Source organism: Felis catus, chromosome A1 (assembly GCF_018350175.1).
Source record: "Felis catus isolate Fca126 chromosome A1, F.catus_Fca126_mat1.0, whole genome shotgun sequence".
Taxonomy (NCBI): Eukaryota; Metazoa; Chordata; class Mammalia; order Carnivora; family Felidae; genus Felis; species Felis catus.
The window spans coordinates 147,182,400-147,209,684 of NC_058368.1; the positions used below are offsets into that span (position 1 = coordinate 147,182,400).

A 27,285-nucleotide genomic window follows, 5' to 3' on the forward strand; every position below is an offset into this window, starting at 1 on the left:
TCATTAGCTTGGGGTCAAAAGTGTATAAATGTGCCATTTCCACTATCTGGAATTCTCTTTGCACATGTAGCTACAGATTAGAAAAATCATGTGTAATCCAAGAAGCAATTTCTGCAAATGCACGCAAAAATAAATTCATCAAACAAAACAATTCTGGTAAACACATGGAGCCATATAATTAAAGAAATATATATAGGATATGTAAAAATTCACAAGAAACCTGAACAAAGGAAAAATCTGAAGGGGATTCTGGCCCAGTTCCTAAGGTATGGAAATCATGTTACCTGGCCATAGATCAACTTTTCATTCTACTAAATTCCTGTAAATCAATGCCTGTACATTGCACCTAATAATGTCAAATCATGGATTTCCATGTTAAAAATGACCTCTGACTCCAAATACATAGTAAACAAAATCGCTCAACTACTTAAATCAAAATTCTGTAATAGCTCCATGGAAAAAGCCCCAAACTTTTTAGTATGTGTGAATCCTAAGGCACACTTACCTCACTCGCTAAATTTGAACATGTTCCTCTAGCAACTTATACACAAGTCATGATTTTCTATATGATGTTCCCCAGATTCTCACCTAGCATCTTTGATCATGCTGCTCTGTAGGCTTTTAGTCTCCATTGAAAGGCATTTTCCAAGGCCCACCTAAAAAGCTATTCTCCCATAGGCTTTCTCATGATAATTATTTCTTCCACTAAACCCACCATATACTGGGTATTCCTTCTCTTCAGCACACGCTCAATGACTTGTTACATGTTATTAATGTGCTCTCCCCAACAGGGGTATAGTCTTACACAGAAATCATGCTTTAATCATCTTTTCTGTCTTCCTAATGTGTAGTTTACTTACATATTACTTACTTAAGGTAAGTCCTCAGAAAGCATTTAACTGGATAAAATACAATGTGCTGGAATTATTACCATCCATCCCATTTTAGGGAAATCACTTACGATCTTGGTATATCATGTTTTTTTTCTGTTTAAAAAAGTAGCTGGCGGGGCGCCTGGGTGGCGCAGCCGGTTAAGCGTCCGACTTCAGCCAGGTCACGATCTCCCGGTCTGTGAGTTCGAGCCCCGCGTCGGGCTCTGGGCTGATGGCTCAGAGCCTGGAGCCTGCTTCTGATTCTGTGTCTCCCTCTCTCTCTGCCCTTCCCCTGCTTACGCTCTGTCTTTCTCTGTCTCAAAAATAAAGATAAACATTTTAAAAAAATAAAATAAAATAAAAAAGTAGCTGGCTGATGATAATAAATAAAAGAGTATGAGTTGAAAAACCCTCAGCTATTGAAAGAGGGTGCTGAAGACATTTTTGGTATTCGCGTTATCTAATCTGTACATTATATGTTCTGTGCATGTGAAACCACTTCTAAGACGGAGAAAGAAAACATGCATTTTTTATTTTCTTGAAGTGTCAAAAGTTGTGGCCAAATGTTAACAGATGGCCTATGTGGAAACCTTCTAGGGGAGCCTGGATGGCTCAGCTGTTTAAGCTCTTGATTTCGGCTCATGTCATAATCTCACAGTGGTGAAATAGAGCTCCTTTTGCTCTGAGCCTGGAACTGGCTTAAGATTCTCTCCCTCCCTCTCACTCTGCCCCTCCCTGGCTTTCAGGCACTGCATGTGCTATCTCTCACATAAAAAAAATTTGCAATATTTATACCCCAAGAATTTCAACATTTTTAACCCTCAACACACTTTACAGTCAACGTACATATATCCCAGTTTCAGATTTCATAGCCAATTTGGACTCAGCTGAATCATCCTGTCCTCTGTCACCATGAAGAAAAGTCACACTTTGGGCTGTGATTTGTATTCTTTCTGAAATGACTCTGGTCATTCCTTGGCAGTCACCTTGTCCCATCCCATGTGTTACCTGAATCCATGGCCATCTGTCATTTTCTGCAGCTGTCCATGCATTTATAAGCCCCTTCTTATTGAGACGTGCATAGTAGGGATACCATTTCTGGAGTCCAAAAAGAGCTCGGTGGGTAGAGGAGGCTGTGATTTGCTGATTTGATATGATTCCACCTTCGATTCCCAATGGGCCTGAGCATTCTGGGAACAAATCAGGAAAAATTGTGAATGTATTAGAAATAATCCACATTTAAAATGTGGCTGTTAGATTTGATGGGAGATATTTTTTAAATGAATTTATTTTGTACCATCATGCTTTTGGAACTCCTCATGAAGGAAATGATTCTTTCTCCTGATGACACTCTCTTCTTCCTTTGCTTTGAGTGTGGCACCTCAATAGATATGCCTTCCTGCATTATGACTCTGCATTATGCACTGTCATCCCTGGGCTGTTGATCACATCAACCAAAGTGCAATGCCCTTAAAGGACCTACATCATAGTTTACATTTTCAGAAATTAGCATACCTCATTAATCGCAAGCCTTCAATAAATATCTTTGATCCATTGTTTCTTGACTAGCCTATATCTGAGTTTTGTGTCAAAATCATTTTCATACTGACTTTACATTTCCCACCACTATAAACTTTTTTAACTTTAATTTTTATAAACATCATCAGATATGCTTCCAACAAAAATGGCAACATGTAAATATGGCAACTTTTAATAATAACTTGAAATATGTTACAATAGAAACATGTAGACAAATTATTTTCATGAAGTTAAGTAGGTAAATTCTCTGAATTATACATAACTTACATACACCAATAAGTAAATTAAGATGTTAAAATATTTATATTTCTAATATTTTAAATTCAAAATTCATAGCTAAACATATAGGTGTTTTGTACTAACATTTTAATTTTATTTTATTCAAATTTGTTATCTTGGAAACTTAAGAAAAATTTCTTAATAAAAATTTTAAATTCTAACATTAAGTGTAATGCAATTCAAATAATACGTTCTTGGATATCAAATGGCAAATCTACCTGAAAAGTATATATATGAATTTCTTATTTCATAAATTTCACTACAAACTAAATTTATTAAGGTTTGAAAATTCAGAATAAGTACTATTATGATACTTCTCTTAATTTAGGTTATACATTATACTCAACATTTTGTCAAGTTAGATGTGTACAATAAACATGATAATTTCATTATAAAGTATACTATGCTGATTGATAAGAATTCCTGAAAAGATGAAAGGAGTACACTGACATTACTTATCAGTATATATAAGCCAACTTGATCAGTGATTGTCACCAAGCATACTCTGGATTTTAATAACTATTGAAGCCCAACACTTGTCACTAATTAAATGTTTACACTTAGAATATAAAAGAAATAATTTTGCAGCTGCACTATAAAAGTTAATTTTATTTATCTTAAAAAATTAAAAAGATGTTTCTCATTGGTAACCATTTTTTCATTAAACATAAACATGTTTCTCCTTTGTATTCCATATTCAGGGAATAGGTAGCTCAAGCACATTACCTACTAACATTTCTCCAATGGCTTTAAAACCTTGGGATGCTTTTTATAAAATGGATGAAAATATGTGGAAAACTAATGATCTTAATCAGACTTTATCAGTAAAGGAGGCATTAGTACAACAAAAATTGTACCTTGGTTATTGACAACTGATAAATTATATACTTTTAGGTAGACGTACTCTATCACTTTGAAGTCATTCAATTAAGAAGCCATTCATTTTTAGAAATGCAATATTGGGAGAGGTAATAATCTGATTTTCACATTCCAGAGAAACTAACCTCAAAACCTCAGATGTTGAACCTCTGGATTCTTGTTTTGCTTTCCACTTTAAACTTCAAAATCTTTCCAGACTTCATAAAAGCACTAGGAGACTTTCATGATGATACTTTGATTTTAGACAATTGCAGGAGGCTGGCTTTTTAAGGATATTGCCATGAAAGGAATCTCAAGCATCCTTGTCTTGAATTTGTGCAACATTTGGATGGGAAAATGCCACAGGCAAGGAGACCATTTACAAGTCAGTAAATAGGAGACTATAGGCCAGTCGGTAGAACAGCAGAGTGAAAGAGCCAGCTTTAATTTAATTAATTTAATTTAATTTAATATATAATTAAACTCCATGATGGCCTTAGAAAAAACTCTACACCATTTAGTTGGGTACTTCTAAAACCCTTATGTTGAATTGGACATTCTCGCCAAATCTGTAACCATTTTAAAAGGGAGAGATTAGACCTCAAACCACACTATTCAGTAAGTCTACTTCACTGATACTCTTAACCTCCCAACTTCCACTTGTTAATTAACATGTCAGCAAACACTGTTATATTATCAGATAAGTCCAATATCCATGAACAATTAAAATATATATATATATATATACACATATATATATATATATATATATATACATATTTGCGTCTATATACCTATATGTATATCATTTTTTACTCTGGCATAAGGATCCCGATCTTAGTTATGCCCTCACTACACATACATTCAAACAAAACACAATCAAAAAATATAAAGTGACGTGTTATATCTTTATAGGGCTTTACAGCTTATAAAACATTTTTACATGAGCTTTCCCACTGCTGTGATGCCAAATTTATTGGTATTTCTTTTCTCAGTCTTCAACTCCACACTTTTATTTATTTTTTTATTTATTTTTTGTTAAAATTTTTTTTAATGTTTATTTATTTTTAAGACAGAGAGAGACAGAGCATGAATGGGGGAGGGTCAGAGAGAGGGAGACACAGAATCTGAAGCAGGCTCCAGGCTCTGAGCTGTCAGCACAGAGCCCGATGCGGGGCTCGAACTCACAGACCATGAGATCATGACCTGAGCTGAAGTTGGAAGCTCAACTGCCTGAGCCACCCAGGCGCCCCTCAACTCCACACTTTTAAAAAATAAGTTTTTATAATGTTTGCTTGCATACTGTATGTTGCAAATCAATAAAGCACACCAGAGGAAACGTGAGTATGTGTGGGGTTCTTGAATGAAGCATGTATCCTTCAAGTGCCAGCTTACTTCCTTACTGTCTAGTGGTCCTCAGTTTTTCTTGTTTTAAAAATTGGGGTTATGGTGGCACTGTGATTTACCAGCTGTGAGAAGTGCTTCTCTTCTATAACTAAAAATTTTTTAAAAAGAATGTCACTTGCATGTTTCTCTTTAGAGCATACTACTGAGGTGATCCTGGACTTTTAGCTTCTCTGGGGCAGGCACTGGGTCCCACACAGTGTTGCACCCTTAGGTGCCCGTGGTGGTTTGTACATACACTGAGTTTAGTCAATAGGTGATGCATGTTGGTATTGGGGGTTATGTTTTTCCACAAAGTAAACTCGTAAGCAAATCCGTGGCATATACTTTATTTCACACCGAAAGTTGTCACAACAGTAGCTCTTCTTCACTAGCTAATCATTTGGATCACAATCAAATGGATGTCATCATAATAAAAAAGTTCAAAATCCAATTTCCTTTTGCCTGTGCTATCCACTTCCCCAATGTCCTATTAAATTCAGCAGTTACAAAAACTAATGAAGGAGTTGCAATTCAGAATGCAAATGATTATACACCTAAGATTAAGTGACCTTAAGCAGTGAACAATAAGATGCTCAAAATAAAAATATGGAGATACATATCATCATCACTATCAACAAATAGAGAACAAATATGAAATAATAATTGATGAACAACATAATACTAGATGCGCATTCTGAAGTTCAAAAAGAGCATTCACATGTATTTTCTCACATCAGCAAAATGGTACTTCAAAGAAAAAAGGTTAACACACTTATTTCATAAATGAGAAAACCTTTGTGAAGGGAAGTTAAGCTTCCAGATGAACTTCAATTCCAGATGAGCCTGAAACTGAAGCCGATTCTTTGCCCATAAAATAATAGCAACTGAAGAGCAAGTGAAGAGTTAAGTAATTCTTCAAAGGTTAATTCTGGATCTTTTTCTTCTGCTGTTATTTTATATGGGGTGTGTGTGTACTTATACCAGGAGACAGGATAGGACAATTAACATCAAGATAACATGTATTGTATCACTAGTGACATTCAGGATAAGACAGAGCTTTCCTAAATTGGGATACATTAAAACAATGGATGACAGTTTATGGCAGAGAGCCACGGAAGTAAATATTGAGGTTTTCATGGTGGTTTATGCCCCATAGGTGTTAAAAAATTCACCTACTACCATTATTGGCCTATGAACTGTTTATCTAATAGGGATAGGCTAATTCACTTCCAACTAATTTATTGACCTCTTACTATGTGCCCAACCATCCATCAATCCTCCATTCATTTAATTTGGTTATCTAATAGGGATAGGCTAATTCACTTCCAGCTAATTTATTGACCTCTTACTATGTGCCCATCCATCCATCAATCCTCCATTTAATTTGGTATTGAAAACTGCGTATTTATTAAAGGCATCCTATGTATTAGGGACTTTTCTAGGCAGTGGCAATACCAGGATAAACAAAGCAGAGAAGGTCTCAGGTCTCAAAGACTTCATATGCTAGTGGGGAGATAAACTGTAAACAAATACCTGAATAAACAAGAAAATACTACGAAATGATAAGTAAAGAAAAAAGATGGGTGAGGCAAGTGGAGGTGTGTTGGGTGATCAGAGATGGCTCTTTCAAGAGGTGTCACTAAATCTGATCTGCGGGTGAGTGAGAAGCAGGAGCTAGCTACTGTAGTAAGTTTGTTGCACTGGTTTCCTCAAGGAGCTTTTAGTCCAGTGGAAGAGACACACACAGAAATTAAAAACAACAACAAACACATTTTAATATGGTATCTGTGATAGTGGATGAACAGAATTCAATGGGAAGAAGTAATCATAAACCACTTGGGGCTCACGGAAGGCTCTCCAGGAAAAGAGTAGGAGCTAGCAGAGTGAAGAAAGAAAGAAGGGAAGACACAGAGACAGGAACCAGCTTGGTATGATTAGAGAAGCAGAGGCATTTCAATACCACTAGACCAGGATGAATTGGGGTGGGGATGGTCAAGAGATGAAGTGTAGACAGACCAGAACTTGCTGAGAGAACTTGCTTGGATTTTTTGAAGGATTCTAAATATGGTCATATTTTCATTTAATACCAATCATTCCTGCTATACTGCAGAAGGTAGGTTTAAGAGGGGAAAAATTATGGCCGAATAGCAGGCTACTACAATTGTAGAAATGCAAAATGATGCAGATCTGAAAGAGGGATGAAGAAGAGGAAGGGTTCAAAGAATATTTAGAAGGTAAAGTTGGGCAGACCTAGTAATAATGAAATGTCCGGTGGAGGAGAGAAATGCAGTATGTTCAAAGATGCCAGGCAGCATAGACAGTGTCCCCTTTAGTTGGGATTCCCATATTTCACAAATAACACTGTTGAATCCTATCTTTCCCTGAAAATTTTGTCAAATATTACTCTTGCTGTTGGATTTAACTTGGGAGGACCTTCTTTTGTCCCACCTGCTGCTGTCATGCAGACCCTACTGAGCTGCAGCCACATCAATCAGGCTGCAAGGACAGGATTGAAAAGTGAAAATCTGCCTCAATGCTCAAGCCATACTCAGAACTACCTACCCCCAACTCATTCACATGTATTGTGTGCGTACATCTGTTGTCCCACAAAACAGTGAGCCCCTCTGCAAATAGGGATTATATCCCTCATGGCATCCGGCAGTAAACTTTGATCTTTTTTAAAAAAAAAATTTTAAGTTTATTTATTTATGAGATAGGGAGGGAGCATGAGTGGGGGAGGGGCAGAGAGAGGGGGTCTGATGATCTACACTGACAGCAGAGATCCTAATGCAGGGCTGGAACTTAAGAAACGTGAGATCATGACCTGATCCGAAGTCAGACGCTCAATCAACTGAGCCACCCAGGCACCCCAGTAAGCCTTGATTTTATCAGACAGTAAATATTTGCAGAGGGAGCTATTTTTTAAAAAATAAACATGAAAGATAAACTACAAAAATGACAGGTAATATTGTAACATTTTATTTGTGTAATTCATTTTTAAATTAAAAATTATTTTCACCTATTCTCTCAAGAGTACACAGATACAGAGGCCTCCTTTGGAAATTGTTTGTATGCTGAGGAAAGAAGAACACTTCTTTACTAATGAAAAACATGGCCTGACAGTCAAGCGAATTACTTCTCTTTCAACCAGTTGCCACACAACAGCTACCAAGTACTTCTAAAAATTGTCCACCGTTATCCCTAAGGTGGGCCTAGTGGCAATTTGATCAGTGGCAATTATGGTAGCAGAATACGGTAGTCTCTATTTGCTGGCTGCTAGATCTGCGTTTACGCATCTTTAGTATCGTGCTTACTTTTGTCAGGTTCAACAACAATCCTAAATTAATGAGTCCAAGCAACATCGATTACCAGAGGCTTTTAGACATCATTTACATGGTCAGTTAAAACAACTGCTTTCCCTGAATTGCCTGAGTGGCCTGCAAATGCCTTCTGACCTGAGCTGGACTGTTCAGACTAACTCTGCACCAGTGAGTAATGTCACCTGGCAGGTTGAGCAAGAACAGCTGGGCCAGCCAGGGCCAAGCCTCAGGTGCCCTCCCTAGGGCAACTTCCCTGCCTTTGCCAAGTCGGTGTGAATAGAATGGTTTCAAAGTGAAGTCCTTCTCACTCTGCAAACTCATTCTCTGGAGTGTGGCAAAGAATGGTGTCTGCATTTTATTGATCTTGCAGCTGACAAGTAAGCAGTGCCTCAAGATGTCTCACATCTTGTTCCTGAGTGTGCTGATTAAGCCTTTCAAATAAGAGAGATGCACGGCTGAATCTGTAACAGGAATGCACTACTTTCATTTGCTCTATCTCAATATCCAGACATCTTCAGAATGAAAAGGATTTCAAATTAAAGCCACGTTAGAAACAAATCTCCTTTAAATGTCTCTAGTCTTCTCTTTCTCTGAGCATCTCATCTTCTCATAGGAGTGAGTCCTCTGCTGTGCTTAGCATAGCACGATAATTGTGCTGAACACAAGCACTAGCGAATGGATTACTGATGATCTCCAAAACTGCAGAAACTAATGCTGATTCAAGCATTAACCTCCTTCTGTGCCCCCTGGACCACGGCCTTTCCTTTATTCCTCGCGTTTCTTTTATTTTAGAGCTGTCTTAAGGTCAGGCTCTGAATGGTGAGGGAGAGGTCAAGGCCACTATTCCTCACGCTGTGTGGCCTGGAGGTTAAAAGGAACTCTGAAGATTTTTTTCTTTTTTCTGGTGAGACTTGTCACCTAACCGCCCACACATTTGCTCTAATTTCTCTCAGGCTATCATTTTTCTGGTATTGGGGGTGGCATCCGAAGGCAAGAAAGGGAATGAAGACAGGAAGTATAAGAAAGGTTCCTCTCAGGGATGGGGCTTGGATGCACTGGTTTGGATGTAGGAGACAATGAGAGGTGGCAAAGGATCTCCCTGGACACAGTGTGGAAATGTGCATATGCACAACATAGCCTTCCCTCCACTCGGTCATTCATAAATTCCCATGAGCACCCTCTCCCTGACCTCGAGTGTCAGCTTCTGGTCACAGCACTGGAAGTAATCACCTTAAAAGAACTTAGAATGGAGATCCCATTTGGTGATGTTTGTTTCTCTCCACACCTAAATATTGCTTCTTTGTATCAGGGCATAAATTTCACATGTGACCATAGTAACACTGATTAGAAGAACTAGTAATTTCGAAGTCATAAAAATAGTTGTCAAGAATTAGTTATGCTTATTTGGATGACACATAAATGTATGTGCACGTTAGAGAAAAGTTCATTTTGTTGCGTTGCAGTCTTGAAGATGATTCTGTGATATGTGGCCACTAAAGAATTTTCCCCATTCTATAGAAACTGTATTCTATTATTTTCCACGTTGGAAAGCTCAGAGGTTTCCAGGTCAAATGATAAGCAACAACTATTTGTGCACATTTTTTTTCTCTTAGATAATATACTTTGTAAAGGTAGAAACCATGCTTTTTGCATTATTTATGTTTCCAAAGCACTTAGCACAGTGCCATACAAATTGCCAGCTCTCTGTCATCATGGGTTAAAGTAAATTAAAACAAATCATTGCTTTTTGGAATTGCTTCTCTTCTTCCTTGAAATTGAATTAATTTTCTGAATGTAGATATTATCACTCTGAAGATTCAACATACTGGGTGTGTGTTAAAATCAGAAAGGGTTTCTTGGTATGCTGGGATAACTTGAAAATATATAAGAATCAGCTTTTGCAAGTAGGGGTCAGATCATGTTTGAAATAAAAGCCAGCATTCGTAAGGTTACAGATTCAATTATCAGCCATCTCGCTATTTTCTTGTAAAATATGGTTATGCTTTTCTTCACGCTGTGTTATCTCAAGTCAATTATGATATATTATCAGCTTAAATTAATTGTTTTGAATTGAGGAAAAATTAAAACCATGAATAAACTAAATTATAATAGGAAAGTCAGTTTTTTCAGAATATTGATGCAGAATGATGATGTTGTTTACATAGCAGGGCCTATGGGCTTTAATACTCAAAGGTCAAAATTTGTATTGAGATGGTTCACAAAAGTCAACGAAATCTAGTAAGATTACCATCCTATTACAGTAAACAATGTTGCTACAGCAAGTAGAAGAATGTGTTTCAGTTTGCTTAAGAAGCATTCTTTCAAATGAGAAAAACATATGGGCTTTTGAAGTGCTGAATGCACTTTTGCAGCCAGGCAAGATTTCAGTAACTTGTTCTTAGGCTTCCACTTAAACTGAACAATCCATCTTCTACCAACTACGAAGATAACAACATGGTTTGATGAAACATTTGTCTGTATAGTCAAAAGCCTGCAATTCAAAAACCTGCAGATGTATACCTATTCTTGCCTCCTGACAAAACATACATCTGCACAAGAAAGAGCTAAAAAGGGGTATAAATGCCAAGGTAAAATGCTAAAGGTAGGATTCTGTTGCTTCAAGAAACTTGAGTTGAATACCAATTGTAAATACTCAAACACTGCTATGCAGAGGGCATATTCCCTTGCTTTTAAGTTATTTACATCTTTTAAGATTTTGTTGGTGAATGCATATCAGGATAAATACCACAGGGCACTGCCTCAGATGTATTGTTATAAAGCAATATTCTTGGCATGCCAACCACTGATTTTTATTTGACTGATAAATCATAGTCCCAAATCCAATGATCAGCTATCTAGCCATTTTTTCCTATGCCATGTGGTTGTGTTTTTCTTCACACTGGATGCTGTCTCAGGTCAAGTATGAAGCCTTAGTGTTGCAGAGGTCAAAAGAAATCCACGAGTTTAAAAGGGAAGCCACTGCAGATGGCAAGATATGTCATAATGAGCCCCCTCTAATGCTAGAACACTTCGGAAAGTAGGCAGAACAAAGGATAGAGAGCACAGAGAAGCTAGAAAGTGTGTAGTAGGTGATTTGTTTATTTGAATCCTAGAGACTTCTACATTATGTATTCACTCCTAAAAGTATGAAGAAATGTTTCTCATATAGAAAATAAATAGATAATACCCATATAGTCAGAGAAGTATGGGAGTTGTAGAAGGGAACTAAAAATTCCAGTATAGAGCTAAGACAGAAGATGAATTCTTGATATATGCATTTCCTAACTAAACATTCCTAGAGGATAAAGAAACACAAAGGCTTTGCATATAGTATTTGCAATTGCTTCCATGGTTCTGTAAGGGAAAATTCAACATAGAATTTTAAACAGAGCAAATGTAAAGCTATTAAAACAAAGGATGCTTTATGAATTTTATAGAAAGAATATTCTAGGAGAATTTAACAATTTTATGACAAACCTGTAAAAACTAAGCCAGCTTTTCATACATTATCTCTTATTCAATAGAGATTCATACTAGTTCTGTTTTATAATGTAATCAATATGGGCCAGCCTATTAAAATAGAAAATTTAATATTTGCTTCTTTTCAACTTTATTATATGTAACAGTAAAGTAGACCCTGATATTATGCATTGTCCAGGTTAAATGCTCATTTTTTGCTGGAAATGTTTGTAGAAAAAATAACTTCTAAATTTTGTATCTGAGCTACCTAATAATGCATATGTACATTTCAAAGAAGCAGAGGTATTTAAAAATCTTAAATCCGGATTTAAAACTTCAGCTACTGAAATGAGCACAGAATATTAGCTGTGTTTAACAAAATACCCATTATTGGATAAATTGCTATTTTCTGATATATACCAATAGGATACATTACTGTTATGTAGTTCAAGCTAATGATTAAGTAAATAAATATGCTCCTATAAACATATTAAAATGTATGACAAATATAAAGTTTTAAACTACAAATAATCCTGTGACTGCTCATTAGGAAGTTGTAATTTTGAAAAAAATTAGTAAAAACTAGAGTTTCATGCTTTTTGTTAAGCTTTTAATTAAAAGACAATTTACTGTTTCTCTAATTTTGAAATTATTTAAAAGACTATGTTTTTTTAGCAGCTTCCACCTTATTATGTTGGATATCTCACCACCCTAGTATACATATTTATAATATTAGCTAGGGATCAGGTAAGGGCCATCAAATCACACACATAAAATAATGCAAAGTAATTAACGCAAAAGAGGGGTGGAAGAATTACCATCATTTCTAAAAAGCCAGTACAAATAAAGAAAACAGTGACTTGTTTTTCTGAGGAATCCCTCCTATGCTTCAAAAAACAGTAAAAGCAGTTATTTTATAATTTAAAGGTCTTCAGGATACAGCAGTATATAACTACCATTTTTAATATACAGAATGATAAATTGTATAAAAATAGAATCAGATATATATATATATATGATTTTGTTATAAAGCAAATATATGTATTACCTTACATTAGTAAGAAAATATTTCATTAACTGAACAGTATTCTTCAATTACCCAAATTCTCTTTAACTACAGAAAAGATAAATGACTATGTGAACTATAAATTGCTCAGGCAGGGGGTTATGGTAATACATATATTTGGTGCCTTCATACTTTCAAAAGTTATCTGCTCAGCTAAACTAAAACTGTAAAGATTGAGAAGGAAATAGAAACACTTGTTTTGTATTAATAGATTTAAAGGTGTACAATTTCATAAGATCATGCATTTTACAAATGTAAGTAATTTGCTTGGGAAATAATCAAAGTAAAAAGTAAGTTGTAATATACTGCTGACTCGTGATGTACATGAAGTGACTTATTAAGTCTTGGAAAAATGTTCTATTATAGCAGTTCATCAAGACAGCTCTTCATGGCACTTTTGGTTAAGGGTATGAAAAAAAATGTAGTTCCTGATATCTGTATTTTTAACAAATCTGAGTGATACCAATATACAGCAAAGTATGGAAACTGTGAGTTAATTGTATTACAAGGAGAAAAACACCACCCACCTTAGGTTTGTTCCATAAATTGGAAACAATATAGGGTAAGCACATAGTAAATTATATGGCAATCAATATGCCCTTAGTGAATGGTAGTTCTTACGTTGTTGTTATTGTTATTTTACTGTTATAAAGCAAAAGTGAGAGTCAAAAGTCATGGAAGGGGGGAGTTGACTTTCACTGTGACTATTTGGAGACCCGAGGTTTCAACATCTTTGCTGGTACAGGCAGGTTTTACATGCATTTACTTCTCATATGAGAAATAAGAGTAGAACATCTACTCCCATTTCCCATGCAAACGTCCTCTAATAAAAATTAAAATACATACAGGAGCACAATTATTAATCATGGGCAGTTACTGAAAACGATTCAAAATGCTATGTCACTTGGCATCTCCTTAATATCATATTCATCATCAGATATTTCTGTCGTCAAGGCATTCAAATTGTCAGATAAATCTCTGCCTGGGGGAAATATAAACTATAGCTTCTTGTAAAGAATGAAAACTAAGTGATTCCCCACAGTATATTGCCAGACTTGCTGGAAATAAAAATAACTAATTAAATAATCTCTTTTTAAAATAGGTCTGTGTCTGGCAGGCACTTTTATTCATTGTGGTACAAAATGGGGATCTCCTATGGAAAAATCTCATATTAACAGTTTGATAAACCAGATTACAATTCTGAAAGGCGCCTTTATAATCAAGTTTCTTGCCCAATCTAATATCCAAGTAATCCTATCTTTAAGCTAGATGGAGATGGAGTTTTAGCTGCTGGCAATTTTGTTTCAGTAATCAAAGATATTTCATTTCCTTGAGTCCGTAACTGACAGTAAAGTAACAAACCATTTCCCCCCAAATTGAGTACTACCTGGTTCTCATATCTTCAGCATAAGCTCTTCTGTTTCATCATGACTTATTTTTCTAAACAACGTGAAGAGAAAGTTAATATTCATTGTTTCGGATTTCCAAGGACATAAAGGGGATGTATTAAAACAAAACAAAACAAAACAGCTCATTAAATGCCCTTAGCACCCAGCTAACTCTTTTCATGATCTGATTTTGAGATATAAGAAAACCACACATGAATACTGGTTTCTTATGAAGTGTCATATAAAAAAGTAAAATGAAGAGACAGTTTCAGAAAAAAGAAAAGAACTGTATGATAAATTCAGGAAATGTACATCTTGGCACAGGGGTTGTCAAAAGCACATGATAAAATACTTCAGATGATGCAATAAAACATTCTGGTTTATTTGTTCCATATAAAGAAGTGCAGCTTACATTTTTGTACAGAAGTCGGCAGGGCAGCAAATATACACTTAAAATCCCTGAATGAGTGATTATCTCTTCTTTTGCAGTTTCCTTTTCCTCAAGCCATCAACCTCAGTAATGCCTAATTCTAAGCTCACCACTGGTTGAAAGGGAATAGAAAGAAGCTTGATAAAATACTTCTTTAAATACCTTATCTTTATTACAATGGCTGTTAATGTAACACTGGAGTTCAGGGTTCTGTTTTTTACTCTCTCAGATCACCCAGATGTCATTGCATGGAATCATCTAAGAAACACTATGTTTTTCTTTCTCATTCCTAATTACTTATTCATGACTAGAAATTCCACTTTCAGGGATAAGTAGTATTAAAAATTCTTGACTCTTTTCTCTATTGTTTTTTTCTTGGAGATAGCCAAATGCCCTCTTGAATAGAACAGGGAAATTTTTTTCCTACTGAAGATAAATCAGTAGAATTACAAAACAAAGATAATTTAGCCACATGAAACTAGAGGGTAAGTTATTTACATATGGTCCTTTGTCATAGAGAAATGTCACAAATGTGATCTTTTTGAAGTTTGATTTCATACTCTGAAAGATGTTAAGGGTTAAATCGAGTAAGCACTAAGTTAAAAATATATAAACATATATTAGTAAAAATTATATTAGAAGAATAATGCTAATAACAAATAACTGTATTCCTAAGGGTTCTGAATTTAATTAATTAATTAATTTTTAAAGTTTATTCATTTATTTATTTATTGAGAGAGAACACAAGACGGGTAAGGGCAGCAAGAGATGTAGAAAGAGAATCCCAAGCAGGCTCCGCACCATCAGTGCAGAGCCTGGCATGAGACTCCATCCCATAACCATGAGATCATGACCTGAGCTGAAATCAAGAGTCAGATGCTTAACTGAATGAGCCACCCAGACACCCCATTAAAAGGTCTGAATTTTAGTAGAAAGATTGCCAGTCTTCATTCAGCATGTACCAACAAGTGACAGAGAAAGCGGAGATAAGACTAGAGTCTCATGAGTATATCAAACTGCCTTAATAACTTAGAACGACATTGTGCTAGAGTCTAAAATTCACATTGGATTAGAAAGGTGGCATTACCCTAGTCATTACACTCTGTATGTGCACTGAGCAGCGCTTGGGAGTATGGGCCTAATCCTCCAACTTTCTTGCTTCATTATTGCCTGTCTTAATGGTTGCAAAAAGTGAGAACTTAAAACACTGGCAGGTTGTTTCAGAAGTTTCTGTCTGGAAAATGCTTCAAAACAACACAATAAACACACACACACATGTTTATATGTTATTTATTTTGAGAAAGAGAGAGAGAGTGAGCAGGGGAGGGGCGGGGGGGGGCAGGGAAGGAGGATCCCAAGAGAGAGAATCTCTATGCTGACAGCACTGAGCCTGACATGGGGCTCAAACTCATGAACCATGAGGCCATAATGTGAGCTGAAACCAAGAAGCTGGAGGCTTAACTGACTGAGCCACCCAACACCCTCACAAATTGATATTTTAAAATCAAACTGTAAATAGGTGTTTAAATGTCATTTATTATATTAGCTATTAAATCCTGTGGCTAATTTCATTGCTTAAGTAATTCTCATATTTGTCTTTTCTCATTCATTGTATTGCCATAGCTAAGGATCTCACTGTCTATGCACCTGCCTTCTACTTGACTGAGGCTCCCTCTTTGATCCTACACATTGAATTCCAAATAAACTTTCTGAAAATCTGACCATTTCACTCTTCTGATTACATTTTCTTTCAGTGGATCCGTGTTGCTCAAAAAAATAAAGGCCATCCTCCTGGCTGCTTAAAATTTATCTTAGAGGAAATTTTACTTAGATGGAGCCATATGAAATATTTTTGCAGCTCATGTCCCTGTCATTTTCTTCCCTGTCCTACCTTTTCCACAAGTTGAATTAACTACCAATTCTGGGTTCCAAAAAGACTGTAAGCACACCTACATCACAGATAGAACTTAGCATTTAATTATACTTCATCATATATCTATGAATTTATTAATATTTCTTCCACATAAGACTGGAAATTCTTCCAAGGTTGGACAAGGGTTATTAGGTCCCATCTGTTGGACTATACATTCCCTGAACCTTCCATAGTGCCTGCTAGTAAAAGGGGCTCCTAATATATATTTGGTTAATTCATTTGAGGTTCATGAACTGAGTCTCCCTCTGTAGAGTGATTCCCTATCCAGCAATGCAAACTCTTGCTGCATTTTACTCATTACTACTTCAAGCTCATTACCTGTTTTCCACTTCCAATAGTCTTCTAACAACTAAGAGAAGTAATATTTAAACATTGCAATTCCCTCTAGATGAACATTTCATTCTTTTCTGCTCCCCTTCCAAAGGTAGAGATCTTTTTTCTCTCACAGACACTACTAAAGAATAAAAACGAAACACATATATATTATAAAGAAAAATATGTCAGACATTGCAGTCTTGAAAATAACCCAATGAATAGTAACTTCATTCCCAATTTTAACTGAGGCAACTGAGGCTCAGAAAGGTTAAGTAACTTCCTTAAAGTCACAGAGTGAGGATTTGGCCTCACATGTATCTATTGCCAAAGGTTCACAATAAACATTGTGATACGATGTGCTGGGACATTCTGTTTGCTGCACATGCCTTAAGCAGCTTAGAGAAGTGATGAAAAATGGTGAGCAGGTCACTTGGCCATCATGTTTATAGAGATATGTAGTAGTGACTTAACTCACTCTGTGTTCTTCATTGTTGCTTCTGTCATGACTTGTGGACTGAAGGTTCAACACAGACTGTTATTCATTCAACATTTAACAAATGTATGTTGAGTTCTGTGCAAGGCAGAGGCATAATATTTCCTGCCGTAGTCTTTTAAGGTTCAAAGTGATTCTACAACTAAGAACAGCATAGTAGAAACTAATTTAAAGTTAGCATCATTTTATAACTTTATCCACAGGGAAGGACTAGGGCAAAATGCCTACCTCAAGGACTTCTAGAGTTTTATTTTTCCTCTCTCTCTCTCACTATTTGTTTTATTGCCACAATTTAAGAACTGCTTTTATATTTTCACTTATAAGAAAGCCAATTACAGCATAGGACATTCTTCTCCACTTAACAAATGCCTCAGGATAAACTGTGGAAGCAACTGTTTTCAATGCTGACATCTTCAAACATGAAATTAGCATCTGAGTGAGTATCACAACATTAGTCTAACTTAGAATACAAAGGTAAATGTTTATGTGTAATTCCCAAAATTCCTATCATTACTTTATCAAGAACTTTGTGTCTTAACCCAGTATTATTTCTGTGGTTGTTGTTAACTACTGTTTCCAATAGCTTAGTATTTTTGGTTCACAATAATCCTTAGAATAAATAAGCAAACACCAGATAAACACTCATATGCACACAAAGTTGGATTTCCCCAGTACATTTCTCCTTTCTATCATATTCACTTTAATGTGGGTCCAAGACTCATTATCTGGGCTAACAAATTAAAAAGTAAACATGAGGAAAATAAATCAATCGCTTATATTTATCCCACATGTCTTGCAACCATTCTAAAATTCGGTTTTAACTCCTGTCTCTAGTCAGCATGACTAATTAATAACACTCATTATTAACTGAAACATGATTTTTGCAGGTTTTAACTTTTATCAATACCTTCTGATTAAGATGGCATGCTGAAAATAAATTTCATTTCAACCAGTCATAAAAGCAGCCTTGTAGACAATTTACTTGGCCAGTCAGTTCCTGGAATTTCAAAAACTATACATTTGATTATTTTCTTGGGAGCAAAGGAGCTGTGACTATGATTCAAAATAGTCACTTCTTTTTTCTTGTATGCTGTTGAAAAGTGTAAGACCGATCCTAGAAAATTTTCTAATATTTTTCTTTTTTAAAATGCAGTTAAAATTTGGATTAAATGTATCTAGTGGTCTGTTCATTATATTTAGATAAGTGATAATCTGCTTCCAATTTTTGTTGTTGTTGCTAATCAAAACAGATGAAGGCATCTACGTCTCTCTTCCTCAAATTCTTTTTTTTTCTTTTTTTAATGTTTATTTATTATTTAGAGACAGAGAGTCAGAGCATAAGCATGGAAGGGGCAGAGAGAGGAGGAGACACAGAACCCGAAGCAGGCTCCAGGCCCTGAGCTGTCAGCACAGAGTCGGACGCAGGGCTGGAACTCACCAAGTGTGATATTATGACCTGAGCCGAAGTCAGATGCTTAAATGACTGAGCCACCCAGGTGCCCCTCTCTCCCTCAAATTCTTATTAAAAACTCAAAGAAATCTTCGCCACTCAACTGTTCTGGTTTGTCAAACGCCAAATTTATCCATACAGGTATTTCAGGAAGGAGGAAAGGAAATATATTGAAGAAACCATAACTCTTCTTGAAAGACTTTAGATTTGAAAAGGGATTTTGCCAACTACACACGTGTAAGACACACTCCAGAAAGGATACAGTAACAATAAGTAAATACTGTATGTGCAGCCGTTGGTATTGTGCTGCCTGTAGTGGATTTAAATGGACTCTATTTCAGAAGGACAAGAAACTAAAACGTTAAATTTATTTATATTTTCCAAGTGTTTTTTCTATCTATCTATCTATCTATCTATCTATCTATCTATCTATCTATCTATATTACTTTTCTAATCAGAAATAATGTCTAAGAAACACTGAAGTGTCATTCAAAACAAGTGAAATGTCAACAGTTTTCCAAGTGGACTATAGGGATGGTGGTATCACCTGTTGCTAAGTGGCATAGAGATGCTCACTAAAACAACTTGATGGATACGAGTATTTTCTAATTAAGGTAGAGAGTGTGTGTGTGTGTGTGTGTGTGTGTGTGTGTGTGTGTTTGTGTGTGTGCGAGAGAGAGAAAGGGAGAAAGGGAGAAAGGGAGAGAGAAATGCTGTATAATGATTTTATTAATTTTAAATAATTCTAAACACATCTGCACATTTGGGTAGGGTATCGGGGGCAGATACATTGACTTCTTCACGTATGGCTTTAACATAAATGATGGTAAAGTTCTACTCACCATGGGAAAAACATTTGGACAACCTAAATCCATGCATCACTTGCTTTAGTATTAATCCATATTTGTATTCTCTGGATGTAAAAATCATTAGTTGGATGTCTTAGCTTAGATATAAATGCCTGCTAACAGTAAATTTTTTGAATGTTCGTGCTCCCCAAATTTCTATGGTACTGTTAATATAACAGATTTCAGTGACACAAAAATCCCATTATTGTTTACCATTGTGTACCATTGTCTTAGGTACCACTAACATACCAACGAGTTTAAGATGTATCCCAATTTCAGAGATGTTAATACGTTTAAACAAAATGGCATGCATGTTAAAATTGAGGAAGTCTACGTGATTTCTGTTTATCTTTCTCTGAAAGGTGATCTTTTCAGTTTTTTTTATAAACAACTCCTTATTCCTATATTCCTGATCCTACCAAATGAACTACAATTAGGCAGTCCTACAATTGGTACAGTGAAGCCAGAACCACAAAATTACTTCTTCCGGGTCATATCAGGTACAAAAACCTACGGACTTCATATAAGACTGGGAAAATGAAATTTTTTCTTGTTACTGGTTTGTCCATTTAAATGGGTATGGATTATTGGGAATTTTATATGTTATATGAATTTTATATGAATTTTATAATTTCACACTAGCAAGGCCATTACCCTTAGTACATGAAAAAAATGTTTTACTTTTTACAATTAGAACAAACACCAGAAGAATGCTGTTAATAGCTCTGCAGGGACTTCTAAAGTGCTCTGTATAATGAATGAACTCACCTAAGCTCCTATGATAAAATCCACCTGACTACTCAAAAGGTTAAATGTGTATAAAAAGCTGGTATTTTGCTATGCAAGGAAGAGTTAAGATATACTAAATGAATTGCTTTTCTTCTCAGGTACAATTATAAGCTGATTACTTTTTGGTGCTATAGGTAACCTTTTCATGTACAACCCATTGCACTCTTTATTATTCATTTAAAAAAAAAGCTACCTCAAGTAAAAATATTGTTATAATTGAGGAATACTAGATAAGGTGAAATTCATCATTTAAGCAAAGAAGAAAACAGTAAAAACATAGGGAAAAGCAAAAATGCAATGAGAGGCTATGTGACCTGAAAACAGAAATAAAGAGAGAAGGAAAAAGCAAGCCAGAAGCCCAAGGAATCAACAAACCTTCTTTACAGTTTGGGTTCACACATGATCCTGAATATAGTGCTGTTAATAAGGTAAATTTAATTGGTCTATTTTTTTCTGTAATCAAAAAGCCAGAGAAAAGTATATCAGAGCAATAATTTAAAATCCTAATGTCAATGGTTGTATTATAGATTTTGATGGTATTCTCAGCACCTACCGTAATGCTATTGCCACAGGCATACTGTAAAAAAAAATCTAGGTTATTAGATGACCAGACAGTTTCACTGTTTTATTCCAGTCTAGCACTCAGAGACCTGTGCAAACTTATCCTCCTTAAAGAAAGAAGATCAAATAAACATTAGAATTGTAGGAGACAAGAAAGTGTATACTGCTTAAAACAACTCTAGGTACAAGTATATTCTGACATAACTAAATTCAAAGGTAGTCTTAATTATGTTTAAGACAATACCTTAATGCTTTGAAACTGATGTTTCACACTAGCGAAAATATCACTAAGCTAACGGACTGACATTCTTTTTTTTTTTTTTTAAGGTAATGAGTATTCCCCATTTACCCTGTATTTGATGCTATGATTCGCATGGCTAGCACTTTTTGGTTAACTTATACACCAGAGTGGCCTTCTTCTAAAGCAACTACGTATATGATATTGACAAATAATATTGACGTATATGATATGCAACTAAACTGTTACATACATAATAGCTGATTTTAAGAAAATTGAAAAGTCCTTGGTAAAAGAGAGACTGGTTTTGCTCAACTTCAGACAGTAGCTCCTGGAGGGATGTTCTTTAGTTTCTTTCTGTTTCCTTGTCTTGTAACTACAGTGCAGTGTCCATAGGTAACATATCACAGAGTTACAAACTCTCCAAATCTTCACTGCTGATGAGAAGTGGGAATGGGTTCAATAAAAAGTCAACACTACCGTATACTAACAATGCAGTAGCAGAAAGAGAAACTAAGGAAACAATTCCATTTACAATTGCACCAAAAATAATCAAATACCTAGGAATAAGCTTAACTAAGTTGGTGAAAGATCTGTACACAAAGAAATGAAAAGCTATGTTCATAGATTGAAAGAACCAGTACTGTTAAAATGTCCATACTACTACCCAAAGCAATCTACGGATTAAATGGAATCCCTGTCAAAATACCAACAATTTGCATGGAACCACAAATGACTCTGAACAGCTGTTGAAAAGAACAAAGCTGAAGGTATCACAGTCCCAGATTTCAAGTCACACTACAAAGCTATAGTAATGAAAACAATATGGTACCGACACATAGATCAAAGGAACAGAATAGAGAGTCCAGAAATAAACCCACTCTCATATGGTCAATTAATCTACTGCAAAGGAGAGAAGAACATACAATGAGGAAAAAGACAGTCTTTTCAACAAATGGTGTTGGGAAAACTGGACAGCCAAATGCAAAAGAATGAAACTGGACCACTTTCTTTCACCGTACACAAATATAAACTCAAGAGACTCACTCAAGATCTAAATATAAGACCTGAAGCCATTCCTCTAAGAAATTCCTCTAAGACATTCCTCTAAATTTCCTCTAAGAAAACACAGGCAGCAATTTCTTTGACATCAGCCAAGGAGACATTTTTCTAGATGTGTCTCCTCTGGTAAGGTAAACAACAGTAAAATTAAACTACTGGATCCACACCAAAATAAAAAGCTTCTGCAGAGTGAAGGAAACTATCAACAAAATGACAAGGCAACCTACTGAATGGGAAAAGATATTTGCAAATGATATATTCAATAATATATAAATAATTTACACAACTCAACACCAAACAAAATAATACAATAAAAAATGGTCAGAGGATCTGAATAGACAGCTTTCCAAAGAAGACATACAGATGGCCAAAAACACATGAAAAGATGCTCGACAACATCAGAAAAATACGAATTAAAACCACAGTGAGACATCACTTTACACCTGTCAGAATGGCTAAAATAAAAAAGACAAGAAGTAACAAATGTTGGTGAGGATGTGGAGAAAAAGGAACCATTGTGTGATGTTGGGATGCAAACTGGTGTAGCTGCCGTGGAAAACAGTAAGGATGTTTCCCAAAAAATCAAAATTATAACTATATATATATATATATATATATATATATATATATATATATATATTCCAGTAACTTCACTACTGGGTGTTTACCCAAAGAAAATGAAAACACTAATCTAAAAAGATATATGCACCTGTTTATTGCATCATTATTTACAATGGCCAAGATATGGAAGCAACCTAAGTGTCCACTGAGAGTTCACTGAGAGATGAATGGAAAAAGTAGGTGTGTGGCACACAGACACACACACACACAGGCACACACACACAGGAATATTACTCAGCCACAAAAAGAATGAGATCTTGCCATTTGTAACAACATGGATGGACCTAGAAGGTATAATGCTAAGTGAAATAAGGCAGTCAGAGAAAGGCAAATGCCATATGATTTTATTTCTATGGGGAATTTAAGAAACAAAATAAATGGACAAAGTAAAAAAGAGACACAAAGTACAGACAGATACAGAGAACAAACCGGTGGTTGCTAAGGAGGGAGGTGAAATAGGTAAAGAGGATTAAGCATGCACTTATCCTGATGAGCATTGAGCAATGTATAGAATTGTTTAAATATACTCGAATAAAAAAGGACATCTGATTAACATTCGGGCAGAAAATTTACTAGCTGAATTTCGTAAAAACATTCGCAGATAACATTGAACACTAAGTATGATAACTCTGGGAGTGCAGCTATAGGCTTATCTTCCACTGGATCTACTTATTTTAGTGATGTTTTGTTCCCAGATTTCACCATTGAAATCTAGTATTGACATGATTTGTAAACTGCTTTTCTCCATGTTAAACTCAGGATTAAAAATAATGAAGCACATCTTATGACACTGCTTTTTCTAAAATACTGTTATTATAACACATTATGAGAGCAAAATAGGATTTTTGTGTCATTTAAAATGGTATATAGTAAGACAAGATGTAAATGTAAAAGTGTTATTTATTCATCTTTGTTTATTCTTTAAAATAGTATTTTTGGGTATATGTTGTAATGCACACATTAACACTTAAATTGTATGTGTCTCTGCTTTATAAAAAAGTAAACTTATTTTGAGATGTAAAAAAACCAGTGCTAATAAAACCTCAACAAATGCAATGAAAAATAGGATCATGTTCTGCTATTTTTCTTACACATGGAAGTAGAGATCAAAACTCAGTAGAAAGGTCAGGAATGGGCATTCAGGGAAAATAGCTCCTTAATAGCTTTTATTTCAAAAAGCTTCATCTTTACCATACAAGAGGAAAAAAGTATATCTTTTGAAACCAATAAGCCATTAGCTCAGGGTTCTGAACATTTTTTATATTCCAGACCCTTTTATTAGTCTGTTGAAGACTAGAAGCTCTTTTCAGAGTAATTCTGTTTAGTGTATAAAATGAAATATACAGAAACATAGTGTTATTATCAAAATATTTTAAAAAATGGGTGATACATTAATATTATGTGCTTATCTATTAACACATTAAGTAACAGAGTTAGTGGTAGATCTACTGTAGTTTCATGTTGGTAAAGATATAAATGTTTTTTCGGTTATGTGCAACAAGGACAATGTGGTATATAATTATCTGATTTCTATTAGTCACAAAGACATTGGTGCTGTTAATATTATGATCTGCTGTTTGCCTGCATTTGTAATTTATGGAGATTCTATATTTCAGGTAGCCCTTTTGGTTTTCCTATCAAAGGATACAGACATCCTGAACTCCATCCATCCGTCCTTTCATGGTCCTGTACCCTTGGTTAAAAACTCCATGAAGTGCCTCAAAGGGTGGGACTGAGAACATCCTTATATTAATCTCTGTTGGAAAGTGTTCACGTTCTGTTAAACTGAAAACTATTCACAAAAGGAGAATCCACGAATAATTCTAATGGGAAAGGAAATGGCATTATTAAGTTACTGCTGAGGGGATGTGAAGCAATATTTATATACCAAGTAGTCACTTTATGGATGTTTAAAAAATTGTGTGTCTGCCTGAGTGTACCAGAGAAAATATAAAGTGAATTTTATATTGAACAAACCACCATGAATATCCTTGGGTTTCTTGGAGCTAAGAGCTGCAGTTCAATTTCTTGGTATTTTGTAGTTAGATAATAGTGCTGAGTATTTATAGGCTTCCTTATATAACTATAGTTCTATCCATTTTTCTTGTCAGAAGAGTTTATTTTCTGTCCCTGCTCCTGTTTTCCTTGAATTTTAGTATTGGATTTACGGACTTTGCTCTGGCTCTACTTCTTTTTATAGAACCATATTCCTCAAGTTCAATTTATTTTTAAGTTGGATACTTTATGTGTCCATTCCCTTTAGAGCTCTAAAAAGAATGTGTATTATTGACCAGATAAAGCTATTAAGGTAACTATTATGAAATTTATTTTTAGGTCCTAGGCCACCTTAATGGCTCTTTGGGGTCTAAGATATGCTCAGAGTAAGGTGCACCATAACCTGGGAGGAGCGTCTGTGGCTCTATTTCTCATTCAACACCTGCTCAATCTGGAATAGGTGCAATCTGGCATTCTTTTTCTACCACCCACTGTAATTATTTAAGGGCCATTAATGGCTTGAGACTCCAAATTAAAAAGTCTTTTCTTAAGTACCCATTACCCTGACCAGCTCCTATTTTGGAAACATTCTTTTCCTTGCTCTCTCCATGTTTTTCTTTTCTTCCAACTTTTCTGATTATGCTTTTATTTCATTTTTTTTTGGTACCTTTGCAGATAGAATTTCTTTACCTGACTTAAATTCTATCTTTAGCAATCTTATACTTTTATACACTTTGACTCGCTCCTTCAGCAATCCCCGTTCAGTCTTACGACTTCACCATTTTCATGTGATCCCTGAATCTGAATCTTAATTACCAATGCTTCCCTGAGATATCATCTACCTGCTTTTTAATAACTAGCTTACCAAGATGTGTCAATTGTATTTACAATTCAGTATGCCTTCTGAAGGAAAGAGATCTGTTGTGCCTCTATCTTTCAGTTTAAGGAGATTTCTTTGAAGATGAAATTGGAAACATATATGTGGCTCTTTGTCTTACATACTGCTGGAAGCCATCGCTTTCGAGTCTATGATTTGATGGAAAACTGTGGCTGGGGTCGTGCCAGTTGTTGGCATCACTGCTCAACTTAGCTCCATTCTTTCTAGTAAAATCATTATTGTAATTATTTGAAACCCTTGGGATTTCAAGAAATCATGGAAAATTGTACATTTTGGCAAAATATCAAAATTCATATATGTTATTTCCTTTCTCCTACTTAAGAAAAGCACTTCTTTCCTTTTTTTAGAGTTTGAGAAACAGAGAGAGAGAGAGATAGACAGACAGAGACAGAGATAGTGCGAGCAGGGGTCAGAGGAGAGAGAAAGAGAGAATCCCAAGCAGGTTCTGCACTGTTAGTGCAGAGCCCAATGCGGGGCTTAATCCCATGAGCCGTGAGATCATGACCTTAGCCGAAATCAAGAGTTGGATGCTTAACCAACCAAGCCACCCAAGTGCCCCAAAAGCATTTATTTCTGCTGTTTGGTGGATGTGATAGAGACCATTGTAGTTTGTGCCTGAAATTTCTCCACTATGAAATAACCATTTCATCCTCACTTTGAAAATTCAAAACCAAAATTTCACCAAAGCACCCCATAATCCATGTTAACATGTGTAGAAGATAATGAAGAGCTCACAAACTACATTTTAGACATGTTCAAACCATAAATTTATCAGATGACTTCTTTTTTAGAGGTTTCCTTATAGATTTTATTTTTTATTGTATGCACTTTATTTGGGTTCTTCCTTTTTTCTTCTCTTTTTCTTTTTAAATGTTTATATGGGGAGGAATAGTGATGTTTGGAAAGATTGATATTTTCAATCTGAGAAAAATACTATACTTGTCAATCATACCATTTTAAATTTTATGAGGATGAAATCAAGTTGTCCTTTTCCCAAACTCTCCTAATCTCTGCAGGCTTCATCTTTTTTTGTCTTTGAAATAGGAAATATTAAAGTGAGTTTTAGCCTGGAGTATAAATGCAAGACTAAATTTTAATCCCTGGACATGTGCAGGTTAGCACATAATGGGAATGTTAGTATAATTTTAAAATCAAGAAGATGTTACTGGATGTTTCAGTAGTTATTTGCAACTAAGTACAAAGCTGTCAGGTAATGAGAATCTGATTTGATTTGTTAGAGGTATTTAGCAAATCCTAGAGGGTCTATTTGAGCATTTTGCAGATATTTTTTCTATCTTTCCTTTATTAGATTATCACTTGAAGGTACAGCAGGTAAACTTTCAAAGTGTGAGATGTCTGTACAAAACTGTTGGGCAACATTTGGGAAAATATACCCAGAGGCATCTGATTGAAGATGAAACTTCCATGTCAGACACAGAAAATCCAATTCGGTTTTGTCATTGAGTCAATTTTTTGTGTTTATTA

At 35.3% G+C, this 27,285-nt stretch overlaps 1 protein-coding gene across 2 annotated transcripts in view; it reads right to left on the reverse strand.

Moving 5' to 3' along the window:
* EDIL3 (EGF like repeats and discoidin domains 3) overlaps nucleotides 1-27,285 on the reverse strand; it is a 413,457-nt gene that overhangs the window by 141,798 nt on the left and 244,374 nt on the right. For both annotated transcript variants that reach the window (XM_011284418.3, XM_011284414.3), the window contains one exon: nucleotides 1,881-2,062. In XM_011284418.3, coding sequence (XP_011282720.1) covers nucleotides 1,881-2,062 — 182 coding nt within the window. The remainder of the gene's footprint in view (nucleotides 1-1,880; nucleotides 2,063-27,285) is intronic.